Here is a 24,664-nt window from a genome sequence, read left to right as displayed (position 1 = left end):
GCAGCACTGAAAAGAGAGTGTCTATCTTATGAGCAGTGAACCAAATTCTTGCAGTGATGACAGATGCAAAAGTGTTCGCAAAACTGGATGCCGGTCTGGTTTCTTGCAAGTTCCACTCAGTCACAACACTTTACAACATTTGCCAATCCTTTTGGGAGATTCAGTTCAGTCAAAACCCCTTTGGAAGATCACCAGCCCAGGTGCATTTTCAGAGGAGGATAAAGGCTTTGATGTAGTGCTCTGTCATGCAGGTGATATTCTTGCGTTTCTCAGAAATAAAAACAAGCATGACCATAGAATACGCTGTGTTCTGCAGAAAATGCAAAATGAAGGTCTAACCCTAAATAAGAAATGTTCAGAAAAGAACATATTATTATTGTGGGGTATAAGGTCTCTGCAAAAGGCATTGAACCTGATCCTGATAGGGTGAAGGCAGTTCGACAGACGTCAGAACCAACATGCCCTGAGTGTGTTCAGCATTTTATATCAATGGCTATCTATCTTAGTAAGTTTCTACCTCAGATGGCCATAATCACCATGCCATTGAAAAAATTATTAAGAGTAAAAAATGAATGGATTTTAGGAAGAGCTTCAAATTGTAGCTTTTCAGAAACTGAAAGAAGAACTAAGATCTCCAAGGGTGTTGGCACTGTACTACAATGTCGTTGATGCATCAGCATACGATATTTGAACTGTGCTAACTCAGAAGCTGACTGATGGTTCATGGTGATAAGTGACATATATTTCAAGAGGATTAACAGGCACAGACAGGCGCTATGCGCACATTGAGAAAGAGTCACTAGCTGCCTCATGTGTATGTGAAAGACTCACATCCTACCTTCAGGGTCTACATTTCACACTGCTGAAAGACCACAAACCTTTGATCTCTCTATTGCGAACAGAGGTTTAGATGATTTCCCACAGCAATGAGGAGTCCACCAACTGCAGCAGATTTACAGTTAGAAAAAAATTCCTGAGTTTTTGTTGATTGACTTGTGTCTTACCTTCCTGCCACAGGCAAGAGGCTAGAGGAAATCAGAAAGGCACAACAAGAAGATGACATTTGCAAAAAAAGTGATAAAATACTGCCTCGACCAAGAGATTAAGCCATCTGGCAAATTTGAACATATCTTCACATTGCTGGGGACGTTCTTATGAAAGGAGAAAGACTTGTGATTACTACCATCTCTAAGAGCTGAAATACTATAGAAACTCCAGGAAGAGCATAAAGGAATTTCAAAATGTGGAGTTAAAGCCCCTGAGTCTGTATTTTGGCCTGATATCTCCTTCCAGAGAGGTCAGGTAGTAGAGAGCAGTGAAACACAGACCTCAATACAGATAACCACTGGTGCCTTCCTAAATTCCAGAACACTCATAGCAAAACGTGGAGATGGCTCTGTTTGAGTGGTCAAAGAAGACTCGTGTATTGATTGTGGATTGCTTCTCTAAATTTATTGAGCTAGCTGAACTTGAGTCCACATTGTGAAATGCTACAATACGAGCCGTCACAGAAGCATTTTCCGACATGGGACAATGGGCCACAGTTCTCATCAGAAGTATTTAAAATATTTGCAAATGAGGGTATGTTCACACACATGACAAGCAGCTCTTGTTATCCTCAAGCAAATAGGAAGGCTGTACAAAAAATTACAAACCTTTTAAGAAGGGGACAAGGATCAAAACCGGGTACTGCTTTCATACTGTACTACTCCACTAGAGCATGGATTCTCTCTAGCTCAGTTACTTACACATAGAAACCTACACTTCAGTACCTCAGTCGAATGGCAAGTTGGACTCTAAATGGCCAGACCTGTCAGCTTTATGCAGGAAGGATGATGAGTAAGCAGGCAGTTATGATTTGAGACTTCACTCTAGGCTATTCCTAATGCTCAAATCTGGACTGAAAGTATGGACTTCCACAGAGGAAACTCCAGGTATAGTCTTGAGACCGACCAGCACACCAGGATCATATTTGGTTGTGACTGAAGGGGGTTTTCTCAGAAGAAACAAAGCTTACCTTTGACCTGCAGAGACATTTGCTCTTTCAGGTAGGGTTTCCAGGGCACCTAAAAGACTGGACTTATAATTACCCAAAACAAAATTAAAATTGGTTCACTAAGTGGAGAATTAACAGAGTTCATGAGTTTAAGATAAAGAGCACAGAAGCTTTGTTAAAAGAAGTTTTGTTTTAAAATTATGTATGAGTGAGCTCATCTTAATATCCATTTTGTATAGTGAAAAGATTGTTTTAACAGTCTTTCTTCAGGTTATCTTTTGATTTCTCCATGCTATTCCTCTTTAGCTGCTTTTTATCTTGCCAAATACTGTATTCTTTTTAACCATAGCCCTCATATCTCCATAAGTCCTATGATTAATTATGGAGGTGTGTATGTGTCAGCTGCTTTTTCTTTGCAGTTTCTTATGAAGTTTAAAATTCATTCACTGTGGATATCTTTTAAATTTCTGAATGTTTCAAAATTGGATTGGTTTCATAACACAGAGGAAATACATAAGAAATGGCAGAGCAGGCTCTTTTTCCTTCGGACACTGCATTGTGGAAAGTAACATCCTCCACATCTTCTATAACTCTGTGATGGCCAATGTGATGTTCTATGCTGTGGTGTGCTGGGCTGGTAACATCAATTCAAGAGAGGCCTACTGAATCAAAAAGCGAATTTAAAGGGCAAGCTTAGTTATAGGACGCACCTTGGACCCCCCTGGAGGTGTAAAGGAGTGAATGAAAACAAAACTGAGTGCCATTTTATCTGACACAATAAAACTGAGACTTTCAGCCAATGAATTATTCTACAGAAGTATGTCAAAAAACGCTGCTGGAGCTCTTTTATACCAACAGCTATATAGTTACATACTGCCTCACTGGGACGGGGAATGCCAAGTCAGAAGTCTTCCTTTCTGTTTTCTATTTCTAGTGTTTATTTGAAGGAGTTGATGTTGTTGTTTATTATAGTGTTCATTTGTTTATTTATATATTGAGCTTCTGTACAAAGCTACATTTTCCCCTTGAGATAAATAAAGTGCAATCCATCTATCCGTCTAAACCATCAGAAAGAATTTGTCCTGTTTTGCAATAGTAGAGTGTTGTACTGTGTTATCCATTATGGATGCAAAGAGAAGTCAAGCAAAATGACACCTTTTATTGGCCTTCTAAAAAAATTACAATATGCAAGCTTTCGAGGTAGCTCAGAGGCTTCTTCTTCATGCAAGAGCTGCCTCGAAAGCTTGCATGTCGTAATTTTTTTAGAAGGCCAATAAAAGGTGTCATTTTGCTTGACTTCTCAGTGTATCGTGTTTTGCAAGTAATGCGCTTTTTAACCTACTCTACTGCTTCTGGACCATCTTCATATATAATTTTGTCCCACTTTGTGTCTTTTGGGCTTATCTATGTTTGGAAAGAATTGTTCTTATTAAAATTAAATTTAACAGTTTTACTTTTTTGTAATATCCACTCTACCAGAACACAGTGAAATGTGTTATTTTGTGATCGCTACATCCTAATGGAGTGCTGTGCATCTGCAATGACCTTTATCCCTGAATTCTAGGCTGATTATTCCAAAATATTAAATCAGGACAGGCTTCTCATCTATTTGTTGTTGTAAGTTAACATAATGAGATAAATACTATTATATCTATGAATTCCTGTTCTTTTGCTTCACTATTTGTAGGGTGTTTGGGTATTTGAGTAATTAAAGATCCTGTAGAACTCCCTTGTAAACTTGTTTTTTTAATACATTTTTACAGTGTTGTTTATTGACACTATTATTGGGGCTAAGGGGTCTATAACAAACTCACAATGTCTTCCTCCATGCTGCTCAAATTTTCATTAGGATATGAGTCAACACCTATTTGAAGCAGATCTCATATTTAAATCCTCTCTTATATATATGACCACCTTCCCCTCCTTTTTGATCTTAACTGTTTTTTCTAAACGTGTACCTATTTATATTACTCGCATTCCTGTCTCGAGGAGTTGGCCAGGCTTCTGTGTCTGTTATAATATCAAAATTATTTGCAGCTCCGCATATCTCCAGTTCATTTGCTTTATTTTCAATACTTAAAGCACTAAGACAAGTATGTCTTAGTGTATTTCTGATTTTATTTTAGCATTTGTTTGTGAGCTAGTAATTTCAACTTGCCTTTTCTATTTTTATTAACTGTACAGTTCATTGCCTTTCCTGAACTTTTAAACATTGCACTCCTTAAAGTCCCTGCCTCACTATTCCCAGTCCTCAACTAGCCTGCTCCTGCCCCTTCCAAATACATCATTGACCCCCCATTTTAAATATAATCTCACCCTGTGGTGCAAGTCCCATCTGTTCCAGAAGTCACCCCAATGTCCCAAAAACCTCTGCACCAAGATCTTAGCTGTATATTAAACCGTCTGATCACCTCATGCTTACCTGGTCTGATGGGTAGCATGGGAAGGAATTCCGGAAATTTGCACCTATCTCTTTAAACTTGTCACACAGAGTTAACAGCCTACTTTTATCTGTGTAGACACCTGGATGCACCCTGCTCTGGCCAGAAGCCTGTCCACTCTCCCAGATCTCTCACTTGTGTACTTGGAAGGCATCACACTGTATAAGACTTCTAGGTATTTTTAACACAGCTGATAAATGAAAGAAGCAAATATTTAGTGGAGGTCAAGATCATGACTAGTCATATCAGACTGATTGATTTTTTTATTTCTAATTTTTTTTTCTAAATATAATCCATTTGTTTTCACTTAAAAATGTTTATTACAGTATAAAATTCCTGCCTTCATGTCAAGTAAAGTGGAAATTTCTGTTAAGGAAGGATAGACTTAAAATATCCACCATATAATGAATCAAGAAAAAATTGAAAGGCTTTGTACTTCTACGCATACAGCTTTTATCCAGCACATCCTTTTTGTTTTTCCTTTTATGTAAACCACATGGAAAACTGTTAAATAGTGGCATAAAGTTAAAAAACAGATGCATGCACATTCCTAAATTATTTTAGAAAATGTGTTAACAATTAAAGGGAGTAAACTTTTGAGTTGTCAGATTCAAAAATCTGTACTCCAGATGTCTTCCAAATTGAAAAAGTCAAATGATCTAGGCCCCCTGGTGATAGGGTGTTATGAAAACATTAAAGACAGTCATTTGGATGGAGAAAATGAATGAGGAATGTAGATTTCGAAATCCAAGAGGTACGACTCAGTTCTTCAGGGTCAAATATAATGCATGTTTGCACACATGTAGAAGCTGCTGGCCTCTGTAATTTTGTTGATCAAGGATTATTTTCTTATAGAGAATTGAATTGATAATTCATTAGAATCAAAGTCTTGTATTGTTTCTGTCTACTGTACCAATTTTTCCCTTATTCGTCTTATGATGTTTTTCAGTGGACTGTAGCCCTATATGGATTGGTTCCTGTCTTGTACTTTGGATCCTATTAACTCATGAATTGGACTGTGCAGATTTGAGAATGTTATTCTGTTTAAACCTGTGATTTTTTCATCCTTCCATCCATCCAACCATTATCCATCCCGCTATATCCTAACACAGGGTCACGGGGGTCTGCTGGAGCCAATCCCAGCCAGCACAAGGCGCAAAGCAGGAAACGATCCCCGGGCAGGTCGCCACCGCAGGGAACACACACACACCCCCACACACCAAGCACAAAGTAGGGACAATTTAGGATCGCCAATGCACGTAACCTGCATGTCTTTGGACTGTGGGAGGAAACCAGAGGAAACCCACGCAGACATGGGGAGAACATGCAAACTCCATGCAGGGAGAACCCAGGAAGTGAACCCAGGTCTCCTAACTGCGAGGCAGCAGCGCTACCACTGTGCCACCATGCCGCCCCGTTTTTTTTTTATCCATCCATCCATCCATTTTCCAACCCGCTGAATCCGAACACAGGGTCACGGGGGTCTGCTGGAGCCAATCCCAGCCAACACAGGGCACAAGGCAGGAAACAATCCCGGGCAGGGTGCCAACCCACCACAGGACACACACAAACACACCCACACACCAAGCACACACTAGGGCCAATTTAGAATCGCCAATCCACCTAACCAGCATGTCTTTGGAATGTGGGAGGAAACCGGAGCGCCCGGAGGAAACCCACGCAGACACGGGGAGAACATGCAAACTCCATGCAGGGAGAACCCAGGAAGTGAACCCAGGTCTCCTAACTGCGAGGCAGCAGCGCTACCACTGTGCCACCATGCCGCCCCGTTTTTTTTTTATCAATATAGTATAATTTATGAAGAGAAGTAAGAGTAAAGCACAATTCGGTACTTATTTACATGAACAATAGTGTTGATCTGCAACATTTGGCAAAATGTTTTTCGTTGCAAATATGCTGCGTTCGCCACTGACTTTGTTCCCCAAATATATTCCTAGAAATTTGACGTGTGGCTGGCTTAGATAAACCTTTTTTTTCCAGTACCCCATGATGCTTTGCAAAGCCAGTGTAACATTGCAGAACTGTAGCCACCAATGTTGGATTGGACAGCCCCTGAGTATATAATACTGATATAACACTGATCTTAGTAGTGGGGCAAAAATTAGCAGAAAACTTACAAATACATTTAAACACTAAACATGCATGCTGAATGAAATTGGAAATCTGTTGGTGTAATTGTGTCGTAAATGTAATGTCTTTCTTTATGTACTTGTATGTGACCTGTATGATATCAGCTAACCCAATTAATATTACCCAGGGTGTTGTACAGTTAATGCAAAAAGGAAGGAGTAAATAATCCATAGGCTTTACTGATGCACTTACTTGGAGGAAGTGGCAGTTAGCAAGCAAGCGTGTCAGGAGAATAAAAATCAAAGTACTTTTTGGTTTGCAAGCCTTAGAGAATTCATGCTTTTTTCCACCACTGTCTGCAAGAAATTTTACTGTTCTGATATTTAATGCTATTGAATCTATCTCGGGGAGGCACGGTAGCACCATGGTCAAAACTACTACGTTCCAGCCTAAGTCACATTTTTGGCCACAATAATCAGTTCAGCACAGCCAACAGACATTTCCCTATCCCTTAGGGACACTTAAAAAACATTGCACCATTATAATCTACTCAAAACTAGTTCAGTTTGTCCTTCCCTATTGATTCAATTTATTTCATTGACATTGGTGAAGTTCCTGAATATTTCCGTGATTTCGCAGAACTTGAGACAAAACGAATTCAGCAAGACTTGCTCATCAATAATAAAGAGTAAGAAAAGAAGTCTGAACTGCATGTTCCCACAAGGTCGCTGTCTTTTTGGACGTTGCTTTTTCTGCCAGTGTACCTGACTGGCCATTGTAACTGGCCTAGTGTAAATGATTTTGGGTGTATGTGTGTGTGTGTGCACTGAAAATCAATAACTGATCAAATTGCTTTAGAAAATAAATGAAGGAATAAATATGTATATAGTACAATCTAGATCAAATATAGGAGGTACAGGTACCTGTGTTTCCATCTGTTTTCTCCAGCTACTTTGGGTATCCAGAGACTAATCTGACAGCATTAACCAGTTCGTTACTGTGGTACCCTCCACCCTATGTACTTGGCAACATTAAATTCTCCAATATACCAAGTACTCGTATATATATATTTTTCTTGTGGTTACTGATGAAAGTGTGTTGTTTTCAGTGACATGAATTTTTGGTTCGCCTCAATAATTAGTATGTAGTCAGTATTACAAAGTATTACAACCAAATGTGAAAGAAATAAAAAACTGATGTAATGGTGCTGAGAAGCTTGTACAATGTCTTTATTATTGTAACAAATTACACATTAATAAAAGGTACACACCACGTGTATTCACAACTATAACAATGGCAAACAATCATTATTGCTGACACTATCCAGCATTAAAATAAAACAACAAAATCACACAGTAAGTTCAGACCTAAACCAATCGAAGCCAGTTCCTTTGTAAGGATGTTTACCTGAGAAGTGGTTACGCCCAGTAAGATGTGACAAATTGTTAATCTTTTTTACGTCTCTAGTGTCAATTTCGGAATCATCACTGCCATAGTCTTGAAAAATATGTTCTAATATATCCATTTCAGTCATACATGTACTTTTAGCCATATTTCAAAAATGTTATGTTCTATTTCAATGTCTCTATCCACAAAAACAACACATACTTGGCATACTGCGAAAAAAGAAAAAAAGGTACATCAGTTTAGTCAGACTGCCAGTCAACAACACTTGAGACTGAATGAAGGAGGGATTCAGCACCACGTGACTGGCAAACACAGATCTCATTCATTGAGCATCACTGAATACAAATGAATAATAAACAATAACAAGGTACCATCAAGCAGTACTAGTATATACGTCTCCCATATGCCATATGGTTCCCAGCTATGTAACCCTTTGGGCTGAAGGGTCACGTTGTGGAAGGGTTAAGGGTAAGGGCACCAACCCTGAGTAAAAAATAGTCCTTTGCAGGGCAGACTGACATACACACTCATGCTGGGTCAATTAAATAGAAATTGTAAAAGTGTATTAGGATGCGGAAGAAAACTGGAGCACACAGAGTAAACTCACACATAACTGGGAAGCAATGAGCAAATTTCCTTTACTAGGCCAGGGATCAGTCCTTCACTTCTGGAACTGTAACGCAACAACAAGTGTAACTGGGTCAGCTTGCTACTTTTGTTTCTGTACTATCCATCCATTTTCCAACCCACTGAATCCGAACACAGGGTCACGGGGGTCTGCTGGAGCCAATCCCAGCCAACACAGGGCACAGGGCAGGAACCAATCCCGGGCAGGGTGCCAACCCACTGCAGGACACACACAAACACACCCACACACCAAGCACACACTAGGGCCAATTTAGAATCGCCAATCCACCTAATCTGCATGTCTTTGGACTGTGGGAGGAAAGCGGAGCGCCCGGAGGAAACCCACGCAGACACGGGGAGAACATGCAAACTCCACGCAGGGAGGACCTGGGAAGTGAACCCGTGTCTCCTAACTGCGAGGCAGCAGCGCTACCACTGCGCCACCGTGCTGCCGTGTTTCTGTACTACTGCTGCAAAGAAAATGCAAAACAAAAAAAAAACTACTAAAATAATGTAAAAAAAGGCACATACACAAAGTAAAAATCATTATGAATAACCAGGACACAGAAAATGTATAATGCACATTTTTTTTTATTAAGAAAAAAGAATGACAATCTGTATGAAAGCTTCCTGGGGGTTTCTTTAACAGCAATGCCATGGGTATACTAAGAGTCAGCATCCAAGAAATATTTAATTCTATGATCCTGTGAATCAAAACAGACCACTGGTGAAACAGGCGTTTGAAGTTCAGGTATCTTGTGCAGAATAACTCATGAACTACACTTAGTAAAAAAGCGACTATGAGTTATTTTTTCAAGGATGGTATATAAAGACATACAAGCTCCACTGCTGCTGCTGAAAACTGGATGGTGCAGTTGCAGTGGGCAGAGGTGCACAAGCACTGGCATACTAAAAGGTCTTTGTCTGGTTTGATAAAGTATATTCCCTAATATTAGCACCAATGATAGGATCAGAGTATGGCAAAATCTCTGTGTACACACCTGTACTTAATGTACATGAAATACAATGTGAATTGAGGTCATTGTGCTACTCCATAAGTAATTATTTGAAAGGACGCAATGCTGAAATAAAGAACAATTTCTTCTCTGATCAGGAATGGCAATACATCTCATCTATTTTCAATGGAGAACACTTTCTGGGGTCCTAATTCTTATTTTAAAAATACCCTCTGAATTAGTTTTTTTTAAGTTAATACTGAAAGAGGCACTCACAGAGGTGGATAGGAAATGAGAACGTACTTCATCCAGGAAGAACTTCTTCACATGAAAGTAGTAAGTGTCTAATGCAATCTATCTGATCACATGGCTGATGCAGGTTCTCTTCCATAATTCAGAAACCTTCTGGACAAAATATTTGAGCTGGCCATCAACTATACATATCCACCTGGGTTCTAAAAGGATTGTGCCTTATACTCATTCTGAGACAAATGACACATAATGATTATTTGCTGTATTTGGGTATTAAAACTTTCCATTTTCCCATTTGTAGGTGAATATGATTCCAGAAATTAAAGAAGCAATCAATGACAAAGAGAAACTGTGCAACTTTGAAATACTTGACAGACTACCAGGTAGTGCCATTAATGTATTTATTATCTGTTTTAATTTTAAAAGTAAAGTGTTGCCTCTTTAATTGTGAGCATCTTGTTTCATTCCATGTTTAGTAGTATTTACATGTTCTCCCTATGTTCATATGTCTTTTCACCAGCTACTCCAGTTTAATCTCTTATTTCAAAAAAGGTAATGTTAATTGGTAACTCTGAATTGGTCCATTATGAGTGGGTGAGTGTGCTCTGAAATGGGCATGTGCCTAGTCTAGTTTTTGTTCCCACCATGTGCCCAAACCCAAAAAATGAAACAAAAACAAACAAGCTATGTAGCTTCTATAAGCTATCTTTTTGATGTTTTATTTGTGTCTGCCAGAAGTGCTGGATTACCTACTCGCTCACCTTAAAATACAGAACAAAAAAAATTCTCTCTTCTCTCCATCTGTCCTCCCATTTCCCATGTCTGGCCTTTCTTTCTCCCACAAGTAGCACTCTTCCCCCATCTCCCCACAATAACTCTAGACGTGCAAGGTTGTCTACTGTGAGACAGCTTTAATCTTCTTCCCAGTGGCATGTCTAACTAAGCTCAGAATTACTTCTGTTATCAGGGATAGGTCTCGGCGCCATTTTGTCACAGTGCACACTTGGCAACCCCTATAGCCACTACAGCCCCCACACATTCCACAACTCTTAAAATCCCAGGTCTTTCAGACAGCCTCTGGGCTGCCATACTAAGAACTAGTCAAGACCTTCACACAGATAAAGCGTGATGATTCTAGAGTCACATATTACAGAGGTGTCAGCTAATTCCAAAGAATTACCCAGGGAAAGGGACATAGACCTAAAGTAATGGAGGTATTACTTTGGAAAAACAATCATCCAGATATTCTTGTTGTCCTTGTGTTCTTACTGAGCTGCACTTATTGCTAGCAGCAACCAAGTTAATTTTAGTGCAAATTAATTTTTCCGTGCTGACATTTACTTCAGTGCAAGCGCATGTATAATGTATTCACTTGTAGTGAGCTCAATCTACGTAATACATACTTTGAGACATGCTGCAAGATGTGACGTGAGTAATTCACAACAAGCACTAGTAAGCTAGCATGTAGAACATATGTAGTATCTGACTGAGACTAAGGTACCAGACATATTTACTTATTGAACAAGTAAAATTCTCACGTACAGAAGTAGATTTTTTTTTATTTTACTTATTTTTGCCTCACCAGCCACACGTTGAGTTTGGCTCAACTGCATCTTCTGGAGCTCACAATTATTGTATGTAGTATCTCATTAATGCAGAGGTGCCGGCCATTCTTACTGTACTTGCCTACTTAGTAAACCTGTCACGTACTCCATATGTATTTAGACAGTGACACAATTCACAATTTTGACTCTGTACAACACCACAATGGATTTATAAACAAAGCCATGAAAATGTGATTGAAGTGTAGACTTTCAGCTTTAATTAAAGGGGTTTAAACAAAATAATGTATGAGCAGACATTTTTATACATAGTCCCCCTATTTTCAGGGGCTCAAAACTAACAGTCATAAATATAATGATCATTTTCAATATTTGGTTGAAAATCCTTTACAGTCAATGACTGCCTGAGGTCTGGAACCCATGGCCATCTCCAAGTGCTGGGTTCCCACTCTAGTGACACTTTTCCAGACCTTTACTGCAGCTGTCTTCAATTGCTGTTTATTCGTTGGAATTTCTGCAATCAGCAAGTGGAATGCATGTCCAGTTGGGTTGAGGTCAGTTACTTGACTTGGACTTTGAAGAATATTTCACTTCTTTGCTTTAAAAAGCACTTGGCTTTCTTTCACAGTATGTTTTGGCTCATTGTCCATCTCTACTGTGAAGCATCTTATCAGTTTTGCAGCATTTGGCTGATTCTGAGCAGACAGTATAGCCCTATACGCTTCATAATTCATCCTGCTACTTCTGTAAGTAGTCATATCATCAATAAACACTAGTGACTGACTTCCATTTGCAGCCATACATGATCATGTCATAAAACTGCCTCCATCATGTTTCACCATTGATATGGTATTCATCGGATCATGAGCCATTTCTTCTCTTCTCCATACTCTTCTGTTTCATTCATCCTGGTATATATTGATCTTAGTTTCCTTTGTCTGATGAAAATTATTCCATAATTAGAGAGGCTTTTACAAATTTTTTTCTGACAAAGTGCACTCTGTCCTTTCTAAATTAAGTGGTTTGCAACTTGGGGTAAACCCTCTGTCTTTACTTTTATGAAGCCTTCTCTTGATTGTAGACTTTGACAATGATAAGTCTACCTCCCAGGGAGTGGTCTTGGGTTGGCTAAATGTTGTGAAGGGGTTCTTCTTCACCATGGACAGAATTCTGCAATCATCCAGCAGAGTTGTCTTTCCAGACCTTTTGGTTTTGCTGAGCTCACCAGTGCGTTCCTTCTTTTTAAGAATATACCATATGGTTGATTTGACCACTCCTCGTGTTTCTACTATCTCTCTAAAGGGTTTGTTTTGTTTTCTCTGCCTAATGATGGAGTGTTTTTACTTGCATGTGCAGCTCTTTGGGCCTCATATTAAGAGTTCACAGTGATAGGTTCCAAATGTAAATCCCACACTTGAAACCAATTTGAGACATTTTACCTACTTAATGAAATAATGAGGGAACTGCTCCCACCTGGCTATGGAACAGCTTGTCAGTCAAATGTCCATAAAAATTGGTTTGCTATGCAGAAAAATGGTTGTCATTCCTAAATGGCTTATACAATATTTTTGATAAAACCCTTAAATTAAAGCTGAAATTCTAAACTTCAATCACATCTCAATTGCTTTGTTTCAAATCCACTGTGGTGGTGTACAGAGCATAAATTATGAAAATTGTGTCGCTGTCCAAATACTTATGGACCTGACTGTAGATAGCCAAAGCACATGGACCCACTCCTTTAAATCAGGGACAATGTGTTGCCATCTGGTGTGCTGGAGTGTAATGTTTAGCTACTGCCTTGGCTTCCTAGATTTGACATTAAAAAAGCAACATGGTCATACTCTTTGGTTGGGATCATGCTTGGCCTGTGTCACACCATTATTGTATACAACACATTTTATGCTCCTAGCTTCTCCATTTTGGGAGAGCTGCATAGCAAATATTTCCCTACAGCAGACTAAGGAAGAAGTGTCAAAAAAGAATGGCTAAGGGGTGAAGTCCTGGGTCATTCCTGACAGAATTTAATTCAAATAGTGTGATGATTCTAGCATTTCCAGCACCAGAGGATACTAACAAAGTTAGAGTTGCTTGTGTTCTGTGATAAATTTAACAGGACAGACTGAAATGTCTGTAAACACTGTGAATATTATAGTAAGACTGGAGTTATTTTTTTAATCTTTAGACGAAAATGGAAAATTTGTAATCAATCTTTATCATAACTTCTATGTCCCTGAGGTCTACCAATTGCTACTTTAAAAGGATCAGAGACAATGCTGGCCAATAAAGATGCATTAATTGTATTTCATATGGGCTATGCAGTTACTGTGAGTTTTTCAACAGTCTAATTAGAATCTGGTCAAAGGTACAGATAATTACTTTAATTTTAGAATATGTTTGTGGGACAGAATACTTAATGAGGTAGAAGTTGACTGTTCATTGCACAGTCTTAGCCTATCCATGGTCAGCATCATTCCCTCCAATAATTAACATTTCTGTTTTATCTGTGTTCAAAAACAAATAGTTCTCATCCATCTACTCATTTAACTCACTAACATATTTAATTAAGGACAACATTGAGGAAACATTCTTTGGTCTGAAAGAAAGGTATAACTGGGTGTCATCTGCATACGAGTGAAAATTAATGTTATGTTTTCTAATGATAGAACCATGATTAGTTTGTTTACACATAACAGTCCTTAACAAAATTCACTATTCTGATGTGTTCAAAAGATTGTATCACCACAAGTAGCAGAAAAGTTTATTATTGTTCACTGAATAAAAATTTTACTAAGAAAAGGAAATCCAGTAGAGCAAATGACTAGCTGAAATCAAGGCCTAGGTGTTAAAAAGTGCCTTTGTAAGTTGTTATGGATAAAGATGTTTGGAAATTAGGGTTATCATTATAATAATAATTTAATCTCGAGTATAAACTTGAAAACAAGGCTAAATGTTGTTATATGTGGACAGCAGATGCTGAATAGATTAAGACAGACAGAGAGAGAGAGCCTTTAGTAGCAGGACCATACATACTAATTTTTTTTACATAATTTTAAGATTTTTAAGAAAGACTATGGGGCTTTGCCCCCTGCTCGCTTCGCTCGCAAACCCCCCTGTTTGGTTTTTCTTTGAATTGTTGCTATTTCATTAGTTTCACTTTTATTTCAGAACTTATGTAAAAACAATATTTGGAATCTTTGAGTCCCAATATGCTGAATCTTTTAAATGAGGCCAGTGAGACATGTGTTTAATGTCTTTGTACCATAATTCAGGATAGGTTTCTGTTTGGAATTTCAGCGCAGACAAAGCGATCTTCATCATCAGCAGTTAATAATTTTTTTTGCAAAATAACCAATAAATGCATGTGAGGTAAACCCCGTTTTTGAAATTCTCTGACTTAAACTTCAAAGCCTTACAATATTTACATACTTCTGACATATCACCTGTGTCCATATATTCGATCTCTATTCGGCTTTTCGTTATTTCTCCAAGTAATAATTTCTCTTTTTTTGCGCTAATGCCATGTTTACTGTCTTTGTTTTGACACTGTCGTTTTTTTCTGCTTTCATATTCTGTATCTTGCTCTGCATGTGTTTTACGCCTACGTTTTTTTTGAGTCTTTTGAATTCCAGTTTTTATTATCTCTAACCTGCTCTGCATGTGTTTGGCCTCTGTGTTTTGTAACCTCTTTATGACGTTTTGCTTTGTTTTCTACTTTATCTTTTATTTCTGACCTCGCTTTGTCCTGCTTTTTTTTCAATGACTCCTGGTCCGTGGTGATTATTTTCCCTTTATTTTTTGTTTGTTTGCGCTACCGCAATCTTTCTTTTCTTTTTTTTTTATACTTTCTAATTTTCCTACTTTCGTATTCTTTAACTTTCTCCACATCTGTATCAAGCATACTTTTTTTTTTTTGAGCCTTTCAAATTCCACTGCTTTCATAATCTGCTCTGCATGTGTATAGCGCCAACGTTTGTGAACGTGTTTATGAAGTTCTACTTTGTCTTTTACTTTGTCTTTTAATTCGGAGCCCGATTGGACATGCTTTGTTTCAATTCCACTTGTTACGGGCTGATAATTACTTTCCTTATTTTCTGAATTTGCACCTAGATTATTTTTTCTTTTTTGCTCTTTTTGCTCTCCAACACTTTTGAGTCTCTTTTCTCTGCGCTGCTTTCTTCTTCGCTTAGTCGTAGACGTTTCATTTATAACATATTGTCCTTATACGCTTTATATGTGCTGAGACCCTGGATCTGTGTGTGCTCATATCCTTCACAGGACTGAATGTTTTGCTTCCCCATTGTCTTATTTGATATTGATTGTAAGTATGGCGTGTCTTGCAAGAATCTCATGTTCTACATCATCGCGAGATGGTCCTGGGTCAATCTCTTGGCACAATGTCTCATGTTTAAGGTCCTCGTGGGTCTTTTAACTGTCTTCCGTGATCTTAACGTGAAGATCACGTCTCGACGCCCTACTGTTTCTCTATTTTTTTTATAATAGAGAGACTATTATTTTTGTTGTTTGGTTGCCACAATGTCCAATTAATCTTTCCTCACTTCTTATTTACCAGTATTATGACACCCATGCTTACTATTTAAAGCTTGTTCTTAGCCAATATAATACATAGGAAGCATTATAGCACAGCATGCACATTGTAGAAGATGGTCCTAAAGTTTGGTTTGTGGTAGAAATATCATTACTGTAAACTGTGCCTATTGTCCTTGTGCTCCTGAAATGTCTATCTTCTAAAGCTTCTTTACCCTGAGCAGTGTCGCAAGGAAGCTGGAGCCTATTATAGCCAGCAGGAACAGAACAAGCTGCTGGTGAATAGATGTCTTTAAATTCCTGCTGTGTAAGTGAGTGGGTGTCTAAGTTTGGGAAAATACATGTGTTCCTGAATGGGAAGTCAGGCTGTCTACCATCTGCCCACCGTTGCTAGGTTAGGTTAGTCTAATAAAGATGAATGATTTTACTATGTCTCCCAGAAGCTATTGGCTGCTGTACAAGTGAGTATTGTGTATTCCAAAGAAAAAAAAAACTGCAAATATGACTAGGGTTTTTCCTACGGAAACTGACCTATTGTTTTCAGAAGACTTTTCTAAAGATCTAGAAATGCTACAGTGAGATTTGGCATTGCTATTGTTCATTTTGGCTTGTTTCCAATGATTATATTTATTAAAATTTGAATTCTTCATTATAAGCCTCTAAAAATATTGTTTCTTTAGATGATTATCATGCCTTTTATGGATGAATTTTTAAAGCTCTGAGAAACAGAAATAATTTTTCCCCTGTAATATTTTTACTAGGTGTTCTCTTATGTAATGTGTTTAAATGTTCTGAAGATTCTGCCTAAAATAAACAGTAGTCTGGAAATGTTTCCATAAACTTCATTTTGAAATTTAAATATTTTCATTTTGTACTTATTGTTGTTTATTCTAACATTTAAAATGCATTTAATTCTGCAGCAAATCACACATCCCTGTGCTTAAAAGTTAACCTTTTGACCACAGGAAAATATTCTTTGTGAGTCTAGCATGGGTACTTAGCAGGCAATGTAGACATGAGACAGTGGTGCAGAAAATTATAACAATGTTATAAAAGCAGAAGACATGATAATAGGGAGCAAAGCTACAAATGGTCTGGAAATTTGCACTCTACTCTGCTTTTCTAAAATATGAGGATTCTGGGTAAAGATTAAGGGAATTGTGACTAATTGATTAAAGAAATGCTTATGCAGCAGAGAGAAGATGTGTTCTAGACAGCACAAAAATAATCTGTGCAAGCTTAAACAGACATTTGACCAGGACCTAGGCAGACCTTACCAGTATTGCTTTTTACAGTTGACCACTAATTTACTGTAATTATTCGTGACTCTTCAAGAAGGGTCCATAGAGACTAACTGACTGGTGGCAAATCAAAAGGCCATGCATTTCAGAAGTTACTACATGAAGTCAGTTTTCCATTTAGTATTTATAATTTGTATGAGAACCCATTGATTAATGTATCAGTAATACAATATTTCAAACAGATCAATGATAATATAATGAAAAATCCATACAGAAAACCAAAAATTCCAAAATTGTGCCAGTTATTAACCAGAGATGTATACTTATTAGAAGAAAAAAAGCAGCAAATATCATATTATACTCCTCCTAGTCCTCCTCCTAAGTCAGTCCTTAATTGGCCATTTGGGTGGTTATTTCATTTGCCTACCTCAGAAAAACAGTCCAGCATTAGAGCACATTTCCATTTCATATTCTATTCCCTCTTTCTCTCTTTCTCTTTTCAATTTCTCATTAATTCTTCTGGCCTTTAAATCTCATACCTCAGTGGTGCTCTACTGGCTTTCTGACACAGAGCGCATCTCCTGGTGGGTACTTTCCTTTTCAAGTAAGTTACTGAGGCCTACTGGAGGTGGGGGGGAACCAAAATCAAAATTGACCCAGTGGATTCCAGTTACATTTCATTTAATAATATATATGTTAATATAGTAATGCTAATATGGCACAGTTGCTACAAATGTATTGAATATTGCCCAGTTATCAATTATGACTCTTTGAAAATCAGGTATGTATTTTGAGAACTTTCAAACTTATCCCATGACTAAAGAGTGCGATTTATTATAAAATTTATTTAAACAGTGGTATTTTTCCTCCAAAGTGTCTAAATTGTGAAGGGAATGAACAAGGTTGTAAAAGCAGCACAGCGGTTAATCCTGCTTCTGTAAGATCTGGAGTCCTGTGTTTGAATCCCACACCCAGTTACCAAGTTGTTGTTATAATGGGGTTTGCATTTTCTTCTCTCGTTTACATGGTTTTTCCTCCACGTTCTGCAGATTCCCCTCAACATCCCATGCTGAGCTAACTGGTGACTGTAAGTTGGCAGCATCTAGATATGTACACCAGTGTCCTCCTCAATGGACTTGCACTGCATTCAGAGTTATAGCCTGTCTTGTAAAAGGAAGTTAATTTATTGAGAAATCTAATTCACATAATAGTTAAGGTTTTTGTCATTTGCTTATCTAGTGACTTTGAGTTTCTTTTGCTCTTCGGAAAAAAATGAAAGTGGGTCTTTTGGACTGCACAAACCAAAAAGACCATCGTCTGCCTGATATATTGTGTTTGTCGTATCATGGCAAAGTGGCAAAAGGAAAAGGAAAGGACTGATATTTTGGTTAAACTGAACATACCTGTAATGCATTACTACAGGCACCAGCACTGTTCACTCAACATGTTAATTGGCTGTCACTTTGTGATGCTTAGGATTTTTGAAACTGTACTGAATAGTCATCATGGAGTTGTGTAATTTGCATTCCCTGCATATTCTACTCGTGCAACCTGATATCTTCAAGGAGACAGGATCTAGCAGCTGTGTCACTCCTGCCAAAGTATTCTATTTTCCTTAAGACAGGAATTATTTAGAACCCACACTGATGATTCAGCCCCTTTTTTGCCCTGCAATCCTAGCCCTGACAACAGAGTACATAGTGTGACAGAATGAATATAAGTAAGAATACTCTGGTAAATTGTCTGTCAAGGGGATCAAAGGTTGATACCTCGGGGAGATCCATGGATTCATTGAAATGAGTGCTATGTCCTAAGTCAAGGCAGCTCTGGTTAGATTGCCCTCAGAAAAAAAGTTGCTGTGTTCTCCTTTTAGAATATTACTGTTGGGCGCAAAAATAAATGAGTGGTGAATCACATAGTATAAAGAACTCAGACATATTTTAGATGGTGTGGTTATCATTAACAAGCATGTTTTTGTTACATTTTAAATGTGCTAAAGGTGTGTGGGAGGGTTATTATAGCTAAGTATTCAAAATATTGTTCATTACATGAGATCAACCACTGCCAAGAAATAAAAATGAAAAACACTGAAGTTATTTACTGCAGTTCAAAGGATACGCAGTGTTGTATTCTGTGAACATTTTTTAAATTCTGCTCTTTATGGTGTCTGCCAGGTCTCGGTTATTGTGAATTGTGTAGTCTTCATACTACAAAGCATTATTTTCAAAGGATGGCTATTGAAACTGTGTAGCATTTATAAAGCAAAAATATAATCTAAGCCAAATTTAACAGGGGACACCATGGGAGAAGCTGTCACCTTTTGATCCAAGGAACACAAGGAGGAAAAACTGTTGCAGAGCAGCTGTAATGCTTGTTTGTTGCCTTTTGGATCATGGAAAAATGATTTTGCCGGCTTCTCTTTTGAAATCATTCAGAATCAATCTGGCATTCTCATGTTTTGGTTTATTTTCACCTGTTGTTTCTCTCAACTTATGGATTCTCAATTTATGGAGCCACATAGGCTCCAACACATTTCTTTAACAGGCAGTAGAAGCAGGTTAGTTTTTTCATTCCATACATGAATGGGGTCATCTGGACCACCTCTGATGCACTGACCAGGAATTGTAATGGGAATACCAAGGTAAACTCTGCTGTAAGGAGGGATTTATGAACTGCCACATATTCCGCAGTGTTTTACTTCTAAAGGATGCCATTTCCCTTTAGGAAAGCTTAATAAAGTTTAATGTAAAGCAAAGGCAGTGCACTTTGCCTGGCTATGGAAAACTATTCATCCTAAAATTAAGGAATATTATAATGTTAATATAACACATTAAAGCCTAATCTATTATATAATAGACCCCAGAACTATCTGATTGGTCAGTTTGGCTTTGGTGCGGTGACAAAGTGGAAGTACGAGTGTGAGATGCACGAGGAGGAGTAAAGCTGCGCACTGAAAGAGTCGCCTTCAGAGACAGCAAGTATAAAACCAGACTGGAGGTGAGAAAGATGCCTCGATAATTAATGATAGGGTCTGAGAAGCAGGCGTTACAGGAGCACGCTCAAGAGAGGGAGTGCTGCTTAAGAGACGTTCACACACGCAAATACAGAGGAAAGGAGCTGAAGGTACACATACTGCAAAAGAAAGCAGATATTTTTTAAATTATTATATTACCTGTCTGGCGGCACGGTGGCGCAGTGGGTAGCGCTGCTGCCTTGCAGTTGGGAGACCTGGGGACCTGGGTTCGCTTCCCGGGTCCTCCCTGCGAGGAGTTTGCATGTTCTCCCCGTGTCTGCGTGGGTTTCCTCTGGGCGCTCCGGTTTCCTCCCACAGTCCAAAAACATGCTGGTTAGGTGGACTGGCAATTCTAAATTGGCCCTAGTGTGTGCTTGGTGTGTTTGTGTGTGTCCTGCGGTGGGTTGGCACCCTGCCCGGGATTGGTTCCTGCCATGTGCCCTGTGTTGGCTGGGATTGGCTCCAGCAGACCCCCGTGACCCTGTGTTCGGATTCAGCGGGTTGGAAAATGGATGGATGGATGGATACTTTATATGCACATATATTGCATATGCAGCATACAACCTCATCAACTATAAGTGACTGGCTTCTGCACAATGTGAGTGACTGCCGATGCACAGTTTGAACTTGAATATTTTTTTCTGCCCATGCTAGATTGCATACTTGCCTCCTTCACTTACTTCAGAGAATTTTCCAAATCCCAGCTCAGGTTGGCAGCGTGCTCAAAATGTCCATCATCGGTCATTCCAGTGTCCTTTGCTGTTCCTTTCTGCTTTGCTCAAAATCTTTGTTTTCTTTCTTTTCCTCTGCATACACACATACTTGCTCTCCTGCTATAATCTAACAAACTTTATTTACAAACTAAGCCTTTCCTTAATCTGTGATAGTCATAGATTTTTTTCTGTATTAATGAAGATGCAAAAACAGGATCATACTAGATTTACATGTGAGATTCTGCATTACTTTTGACAGATAACATGATTCTGTGTTTGCGGGTTTATTAGATACCCATGTTAACGGTGTGCACTGGTGTGACATTCGACACAACAGTACATTAAAATTCATTAGTAAATATATGTATGTTGAATATGCAGCTAACCTAACTTTAACAGCAGTGTTTATGATGCTGAACCTTTACTTCATTAGCGGTGTGTATCAGTTTTCAGTCTACCTGTGACACAGTAGGAGGAAATTGTGACAGATTTTATTTTTTAATCAATAATAAGAGCAAAGTATGCTCATATAAAGATTTAAGATGGAGTATCAGTTAGTTGATATTTCCCAGTAGCTAATTCCACTTGTGTGATATCGTCAGACATTCCTTAAATGATGATGGAGTTTCATTCCATTCGGAGAATAGAGCAATGGCTGTTTCTTTCTTCTTTTACTTCTCAGGGGCATTTACAAGCTGTGCATGGCTTCCACCACTGACTAAAATTTGTTTGCTGTACTGTCATAGACACAAGAGAAAACAACTATGCATTGGCTTTGTATTACTATGTTGCTTTTGCCTTGAAGTAACCCACATTTAAACCAGCAAATTAATGAATAAGTCCCAAAATCAGCCAATGTCCAATTTGTTTCATGGTGATCAGTTTGCTATCCATGGGTGTCTAACCCAATGAAGGACTCTAAGCTAGAATCCCTTGTTCCTGTCACTTCGACTTTACAAACAACACACTTTAATTTGGCATAGCATCTTTATATAATTAACATCAAAACTTTTAGAAGTAATAGTAGCAGTGGTGTTGTCATGGTGAAATTCGAATTTGTACGTCCAGCCAACATGTCCACACACTCCAGTGCCAGTACTCCAGTACATCCCCACGCTCCAGTGCCACAATTAACTACAATGTATTAAAATACAGAACTAAATTTTATTTAACAGATGAGAAATCACACTGATGTACTTGTGTCTCCATACTACCCTTTATTATAGGGCTGTAGCTTCCACATAGTGTTTCATTTTAGATATGGGCAGCTGAAGCAGCTTTCTCAGACTCACAGAATGAGTCAGAGTTGAGGACACAAGCAGCAGTCTTGTTGTCTACAATTGTAGCCACAAACCCACATTTTCTGCCTGCTTTGAACTTTTTCCAGCTCTCAAAAAGGTTCAGTATTCTCCATAAAGGTGCCCAGTATGGGTTTGCTACACTAAGGCTGTTTATCTCTTCATACTTGCTCAAAATTCTGAGGCTAAGGATCTGTGCTGGTATCCCGAAGGTTGCCGGTTCAAATCCCCATCACTGCCAAAAGAGATCCTACTCTGCTAGGCCCTTGAGCAAGACCCTTAACCTGCCATTGCTCCAGGGGCGCTGTACAATGGCTGACCCTGCACTCTGACCCTAAGGGGTATGCGAAAACTAACAAATTCCTAATACAAGAAATTGAATAAGGCGAAATAAAGAACAAAGCAAGAAAAAAATTGATCTCCATGGTAAATGCATGTAATATTAATGCCTTGAATGATTTTTTTGACAGAAGCACAGTTATTTATAGGACTGGATTAAAAAAAAGTTTAAAATAAAAAAGAGCCTCAAACTTGGGATCATCTTCTAAAAATGTAAAGTTTTCCTACAAAGATTTTAAAATTTTGCAACAGATTTTCTTTTGGTAATATGCCAGCATTTAAGTTACGGTTTAATAGCCACCAAATACATATTTATAATTGGAATTCTGTCAAATATACTGAAGAAAGAAGTTGGGTGGGAACCTTATGGTTATTGTGCCCTTTGACACTTTGTATTCATATTTTGAAAGTAAATTGGAAGGAGCATTGAAAGTGGTAAGGACTGCAGTGTAAATCACATATAACATGACATCATGCCAATGTGCTTTTCAGAGGCTGGACTTCCTATCATTCATTCAGTTTGTGGGGAGGTGAAAGTTGGACCAGAAAATGCCAGTGATCATACAGAAGAAAAGAGGTTAGTGCTTACCTTTACCAGCTTAATGCATCATTGGTGATTTTACCACTATCTTAAAAATCTAACCTTGATTCTTCAATCACACAACACTCCTGATGTCTTCTTCCAATTATTCTATTCACATGTCACTCTGTGTATTCTCAACATCTGATTTTCCATCTTGGGTTACCACTGATAAATTTATTAACTCTTTTCTACAGCTCTACTTGCAGGTTCATTTCTGAATCCTTATCATCATTAAACCTCTGGTGCTCCACCACACAATGTCATCAGCAAAAAACATGCACTAGGGGGACTGGTCTTTAATCCCAGGACTCAACATATCCAAAACAAAATCAAAGAGGCAAGGATTTAACAAAGATCCCTGGTTGGAATCTTGTCTATTGCCTTGACACTTCTTCTAACCCAGGTCTTCACTCCCCCAAACATATCCTAGACAATCTTCACATACTTTTCTGGTCCCCTTTCTATAAGCAAATCTTTTTGCTTGGCTCAGTTCTCCACTATAAGCTGTCACAATGCTAAAACGGCACTAGTTGTTTGTTTGCCTGGCATAAAAGCAACCTGCTCTTCCCTGAGCCTTCTCTCTATAAACTTTTACCAAATTTTCATTGTTTGTGACATCAGCTTTATCACTCTGTAGTTTCCACAATCCTGAATATCACCGTTCTCCATGTAAATGGGTACAATCACACGGTTCCTTCTCTCCTCTGATATTCTCCCCTGTTCATGGATCTTCTGCATTCAATCCCCAAATCTCTTCCACACTTTCACTGTTATTTTATCAAGTCATTTTGTCATTTCATTGTAATTTATTTCAACAATGTATCCTTTTCTCGCTTTCACTGTGTGTGTGGGGGAAAACATTATAAGAAATTAATACTTTTGCTTTTCGCAGTACATTAGGCATTTGTTCATTTTTTTGCCCAACATGCTACCGTAAAATAATATGAATAATTCACAATTATGCCATTATAGATAGATAGATAGATAGATAGATAGATAGATAGATAGATAGATAGATAGATAGATAGATAGATAGATAGATAGATAGATAGATAGATAGATACTTTATTACACATTATAGTCATCCCTATCAATAGTTTGTTGTCTGAAGTTTAGTTTCAGGCATCTGTTTCATTCAGATATTATGGCCTTTTGCTCTACGTTCACATATCCTACCTCTTATTATCTCTTGATTAGACTGTGGCTCCTTTCATTCTAATATTCAGTACTTATCTCAAAAGATTTTTTTCTCTTAGAATATGTCCATTTGTTATTTTAATGATCAACACCTATTTTTACCTTACTTTTGCAAGACATATTTGGTTTACTTGTGGCCATAACACATGGTCGCTTTATGCTCATCTATATCTAGTTTCAAATGCCATGTATCTTTTTTGTTTTCTTAACATACATGTCTCTGAACAGTAGAATACTATGTGCTCTAGTACTGTATTAATAATGATTTTAGAACACTTATTTTCACTTAGTTAACATCTGTTTTCTCTTGTTCGGTTATTGCTGTTCTGGCTTTAACAGTCCATCCATTGTCTAAACCTGATTTAGCCAGGGCAGGGTCACAGGCAAGTTACAGTCTATCCCA

At 38.2% G+C, this 24,664-nt stretch overlaps 1 protein-coding gene across 1 annotated transcript in view; it reads left to right on the top strand.

Moving 5' to 3' along the window:
* The window catches only part of cped1 (cadherin-like and PC-esterase domain containing 1), a 329,222-nt gene that overhangs the window by 69,504 nt on the left and 235,054 nt on the right, over positions 1–24,664 (top strand). Inside the window, exons 4-5 of the mRNA XM_028813109.2 lie at positions 10,072–10,153; positions 22,974–23,058. Coding sequence (XP_028668942.1) covers positions 10,072–10,153; positions 22,974–23,058 — 167 coding nt within the window. The remainder of the gene's footprint in view (positions 1–10,071; positions 10,154–22,973; positions 23,059–24,664) is intronic.

The sequence above is a fragment of the Erpetoichthys calabaricus genome, chromosome 1 (assembly GCF_900747795.2).
Source record: "Erpetoichthys calabaricus chromosome 1, fErpCal1.3, whole genome shotgun sequence".
Taxonomy (NCBI): domain Eukaryota; kingdom Metazoa; phylum Chordata; class Cladistia; order Polypteriformes; family Polypteridae; genus Erpetoichthys; species Erpetoichthys calabaricus.
This window is presented reverse-complemented; position numbering and strand designations above follow the sequence as displayed.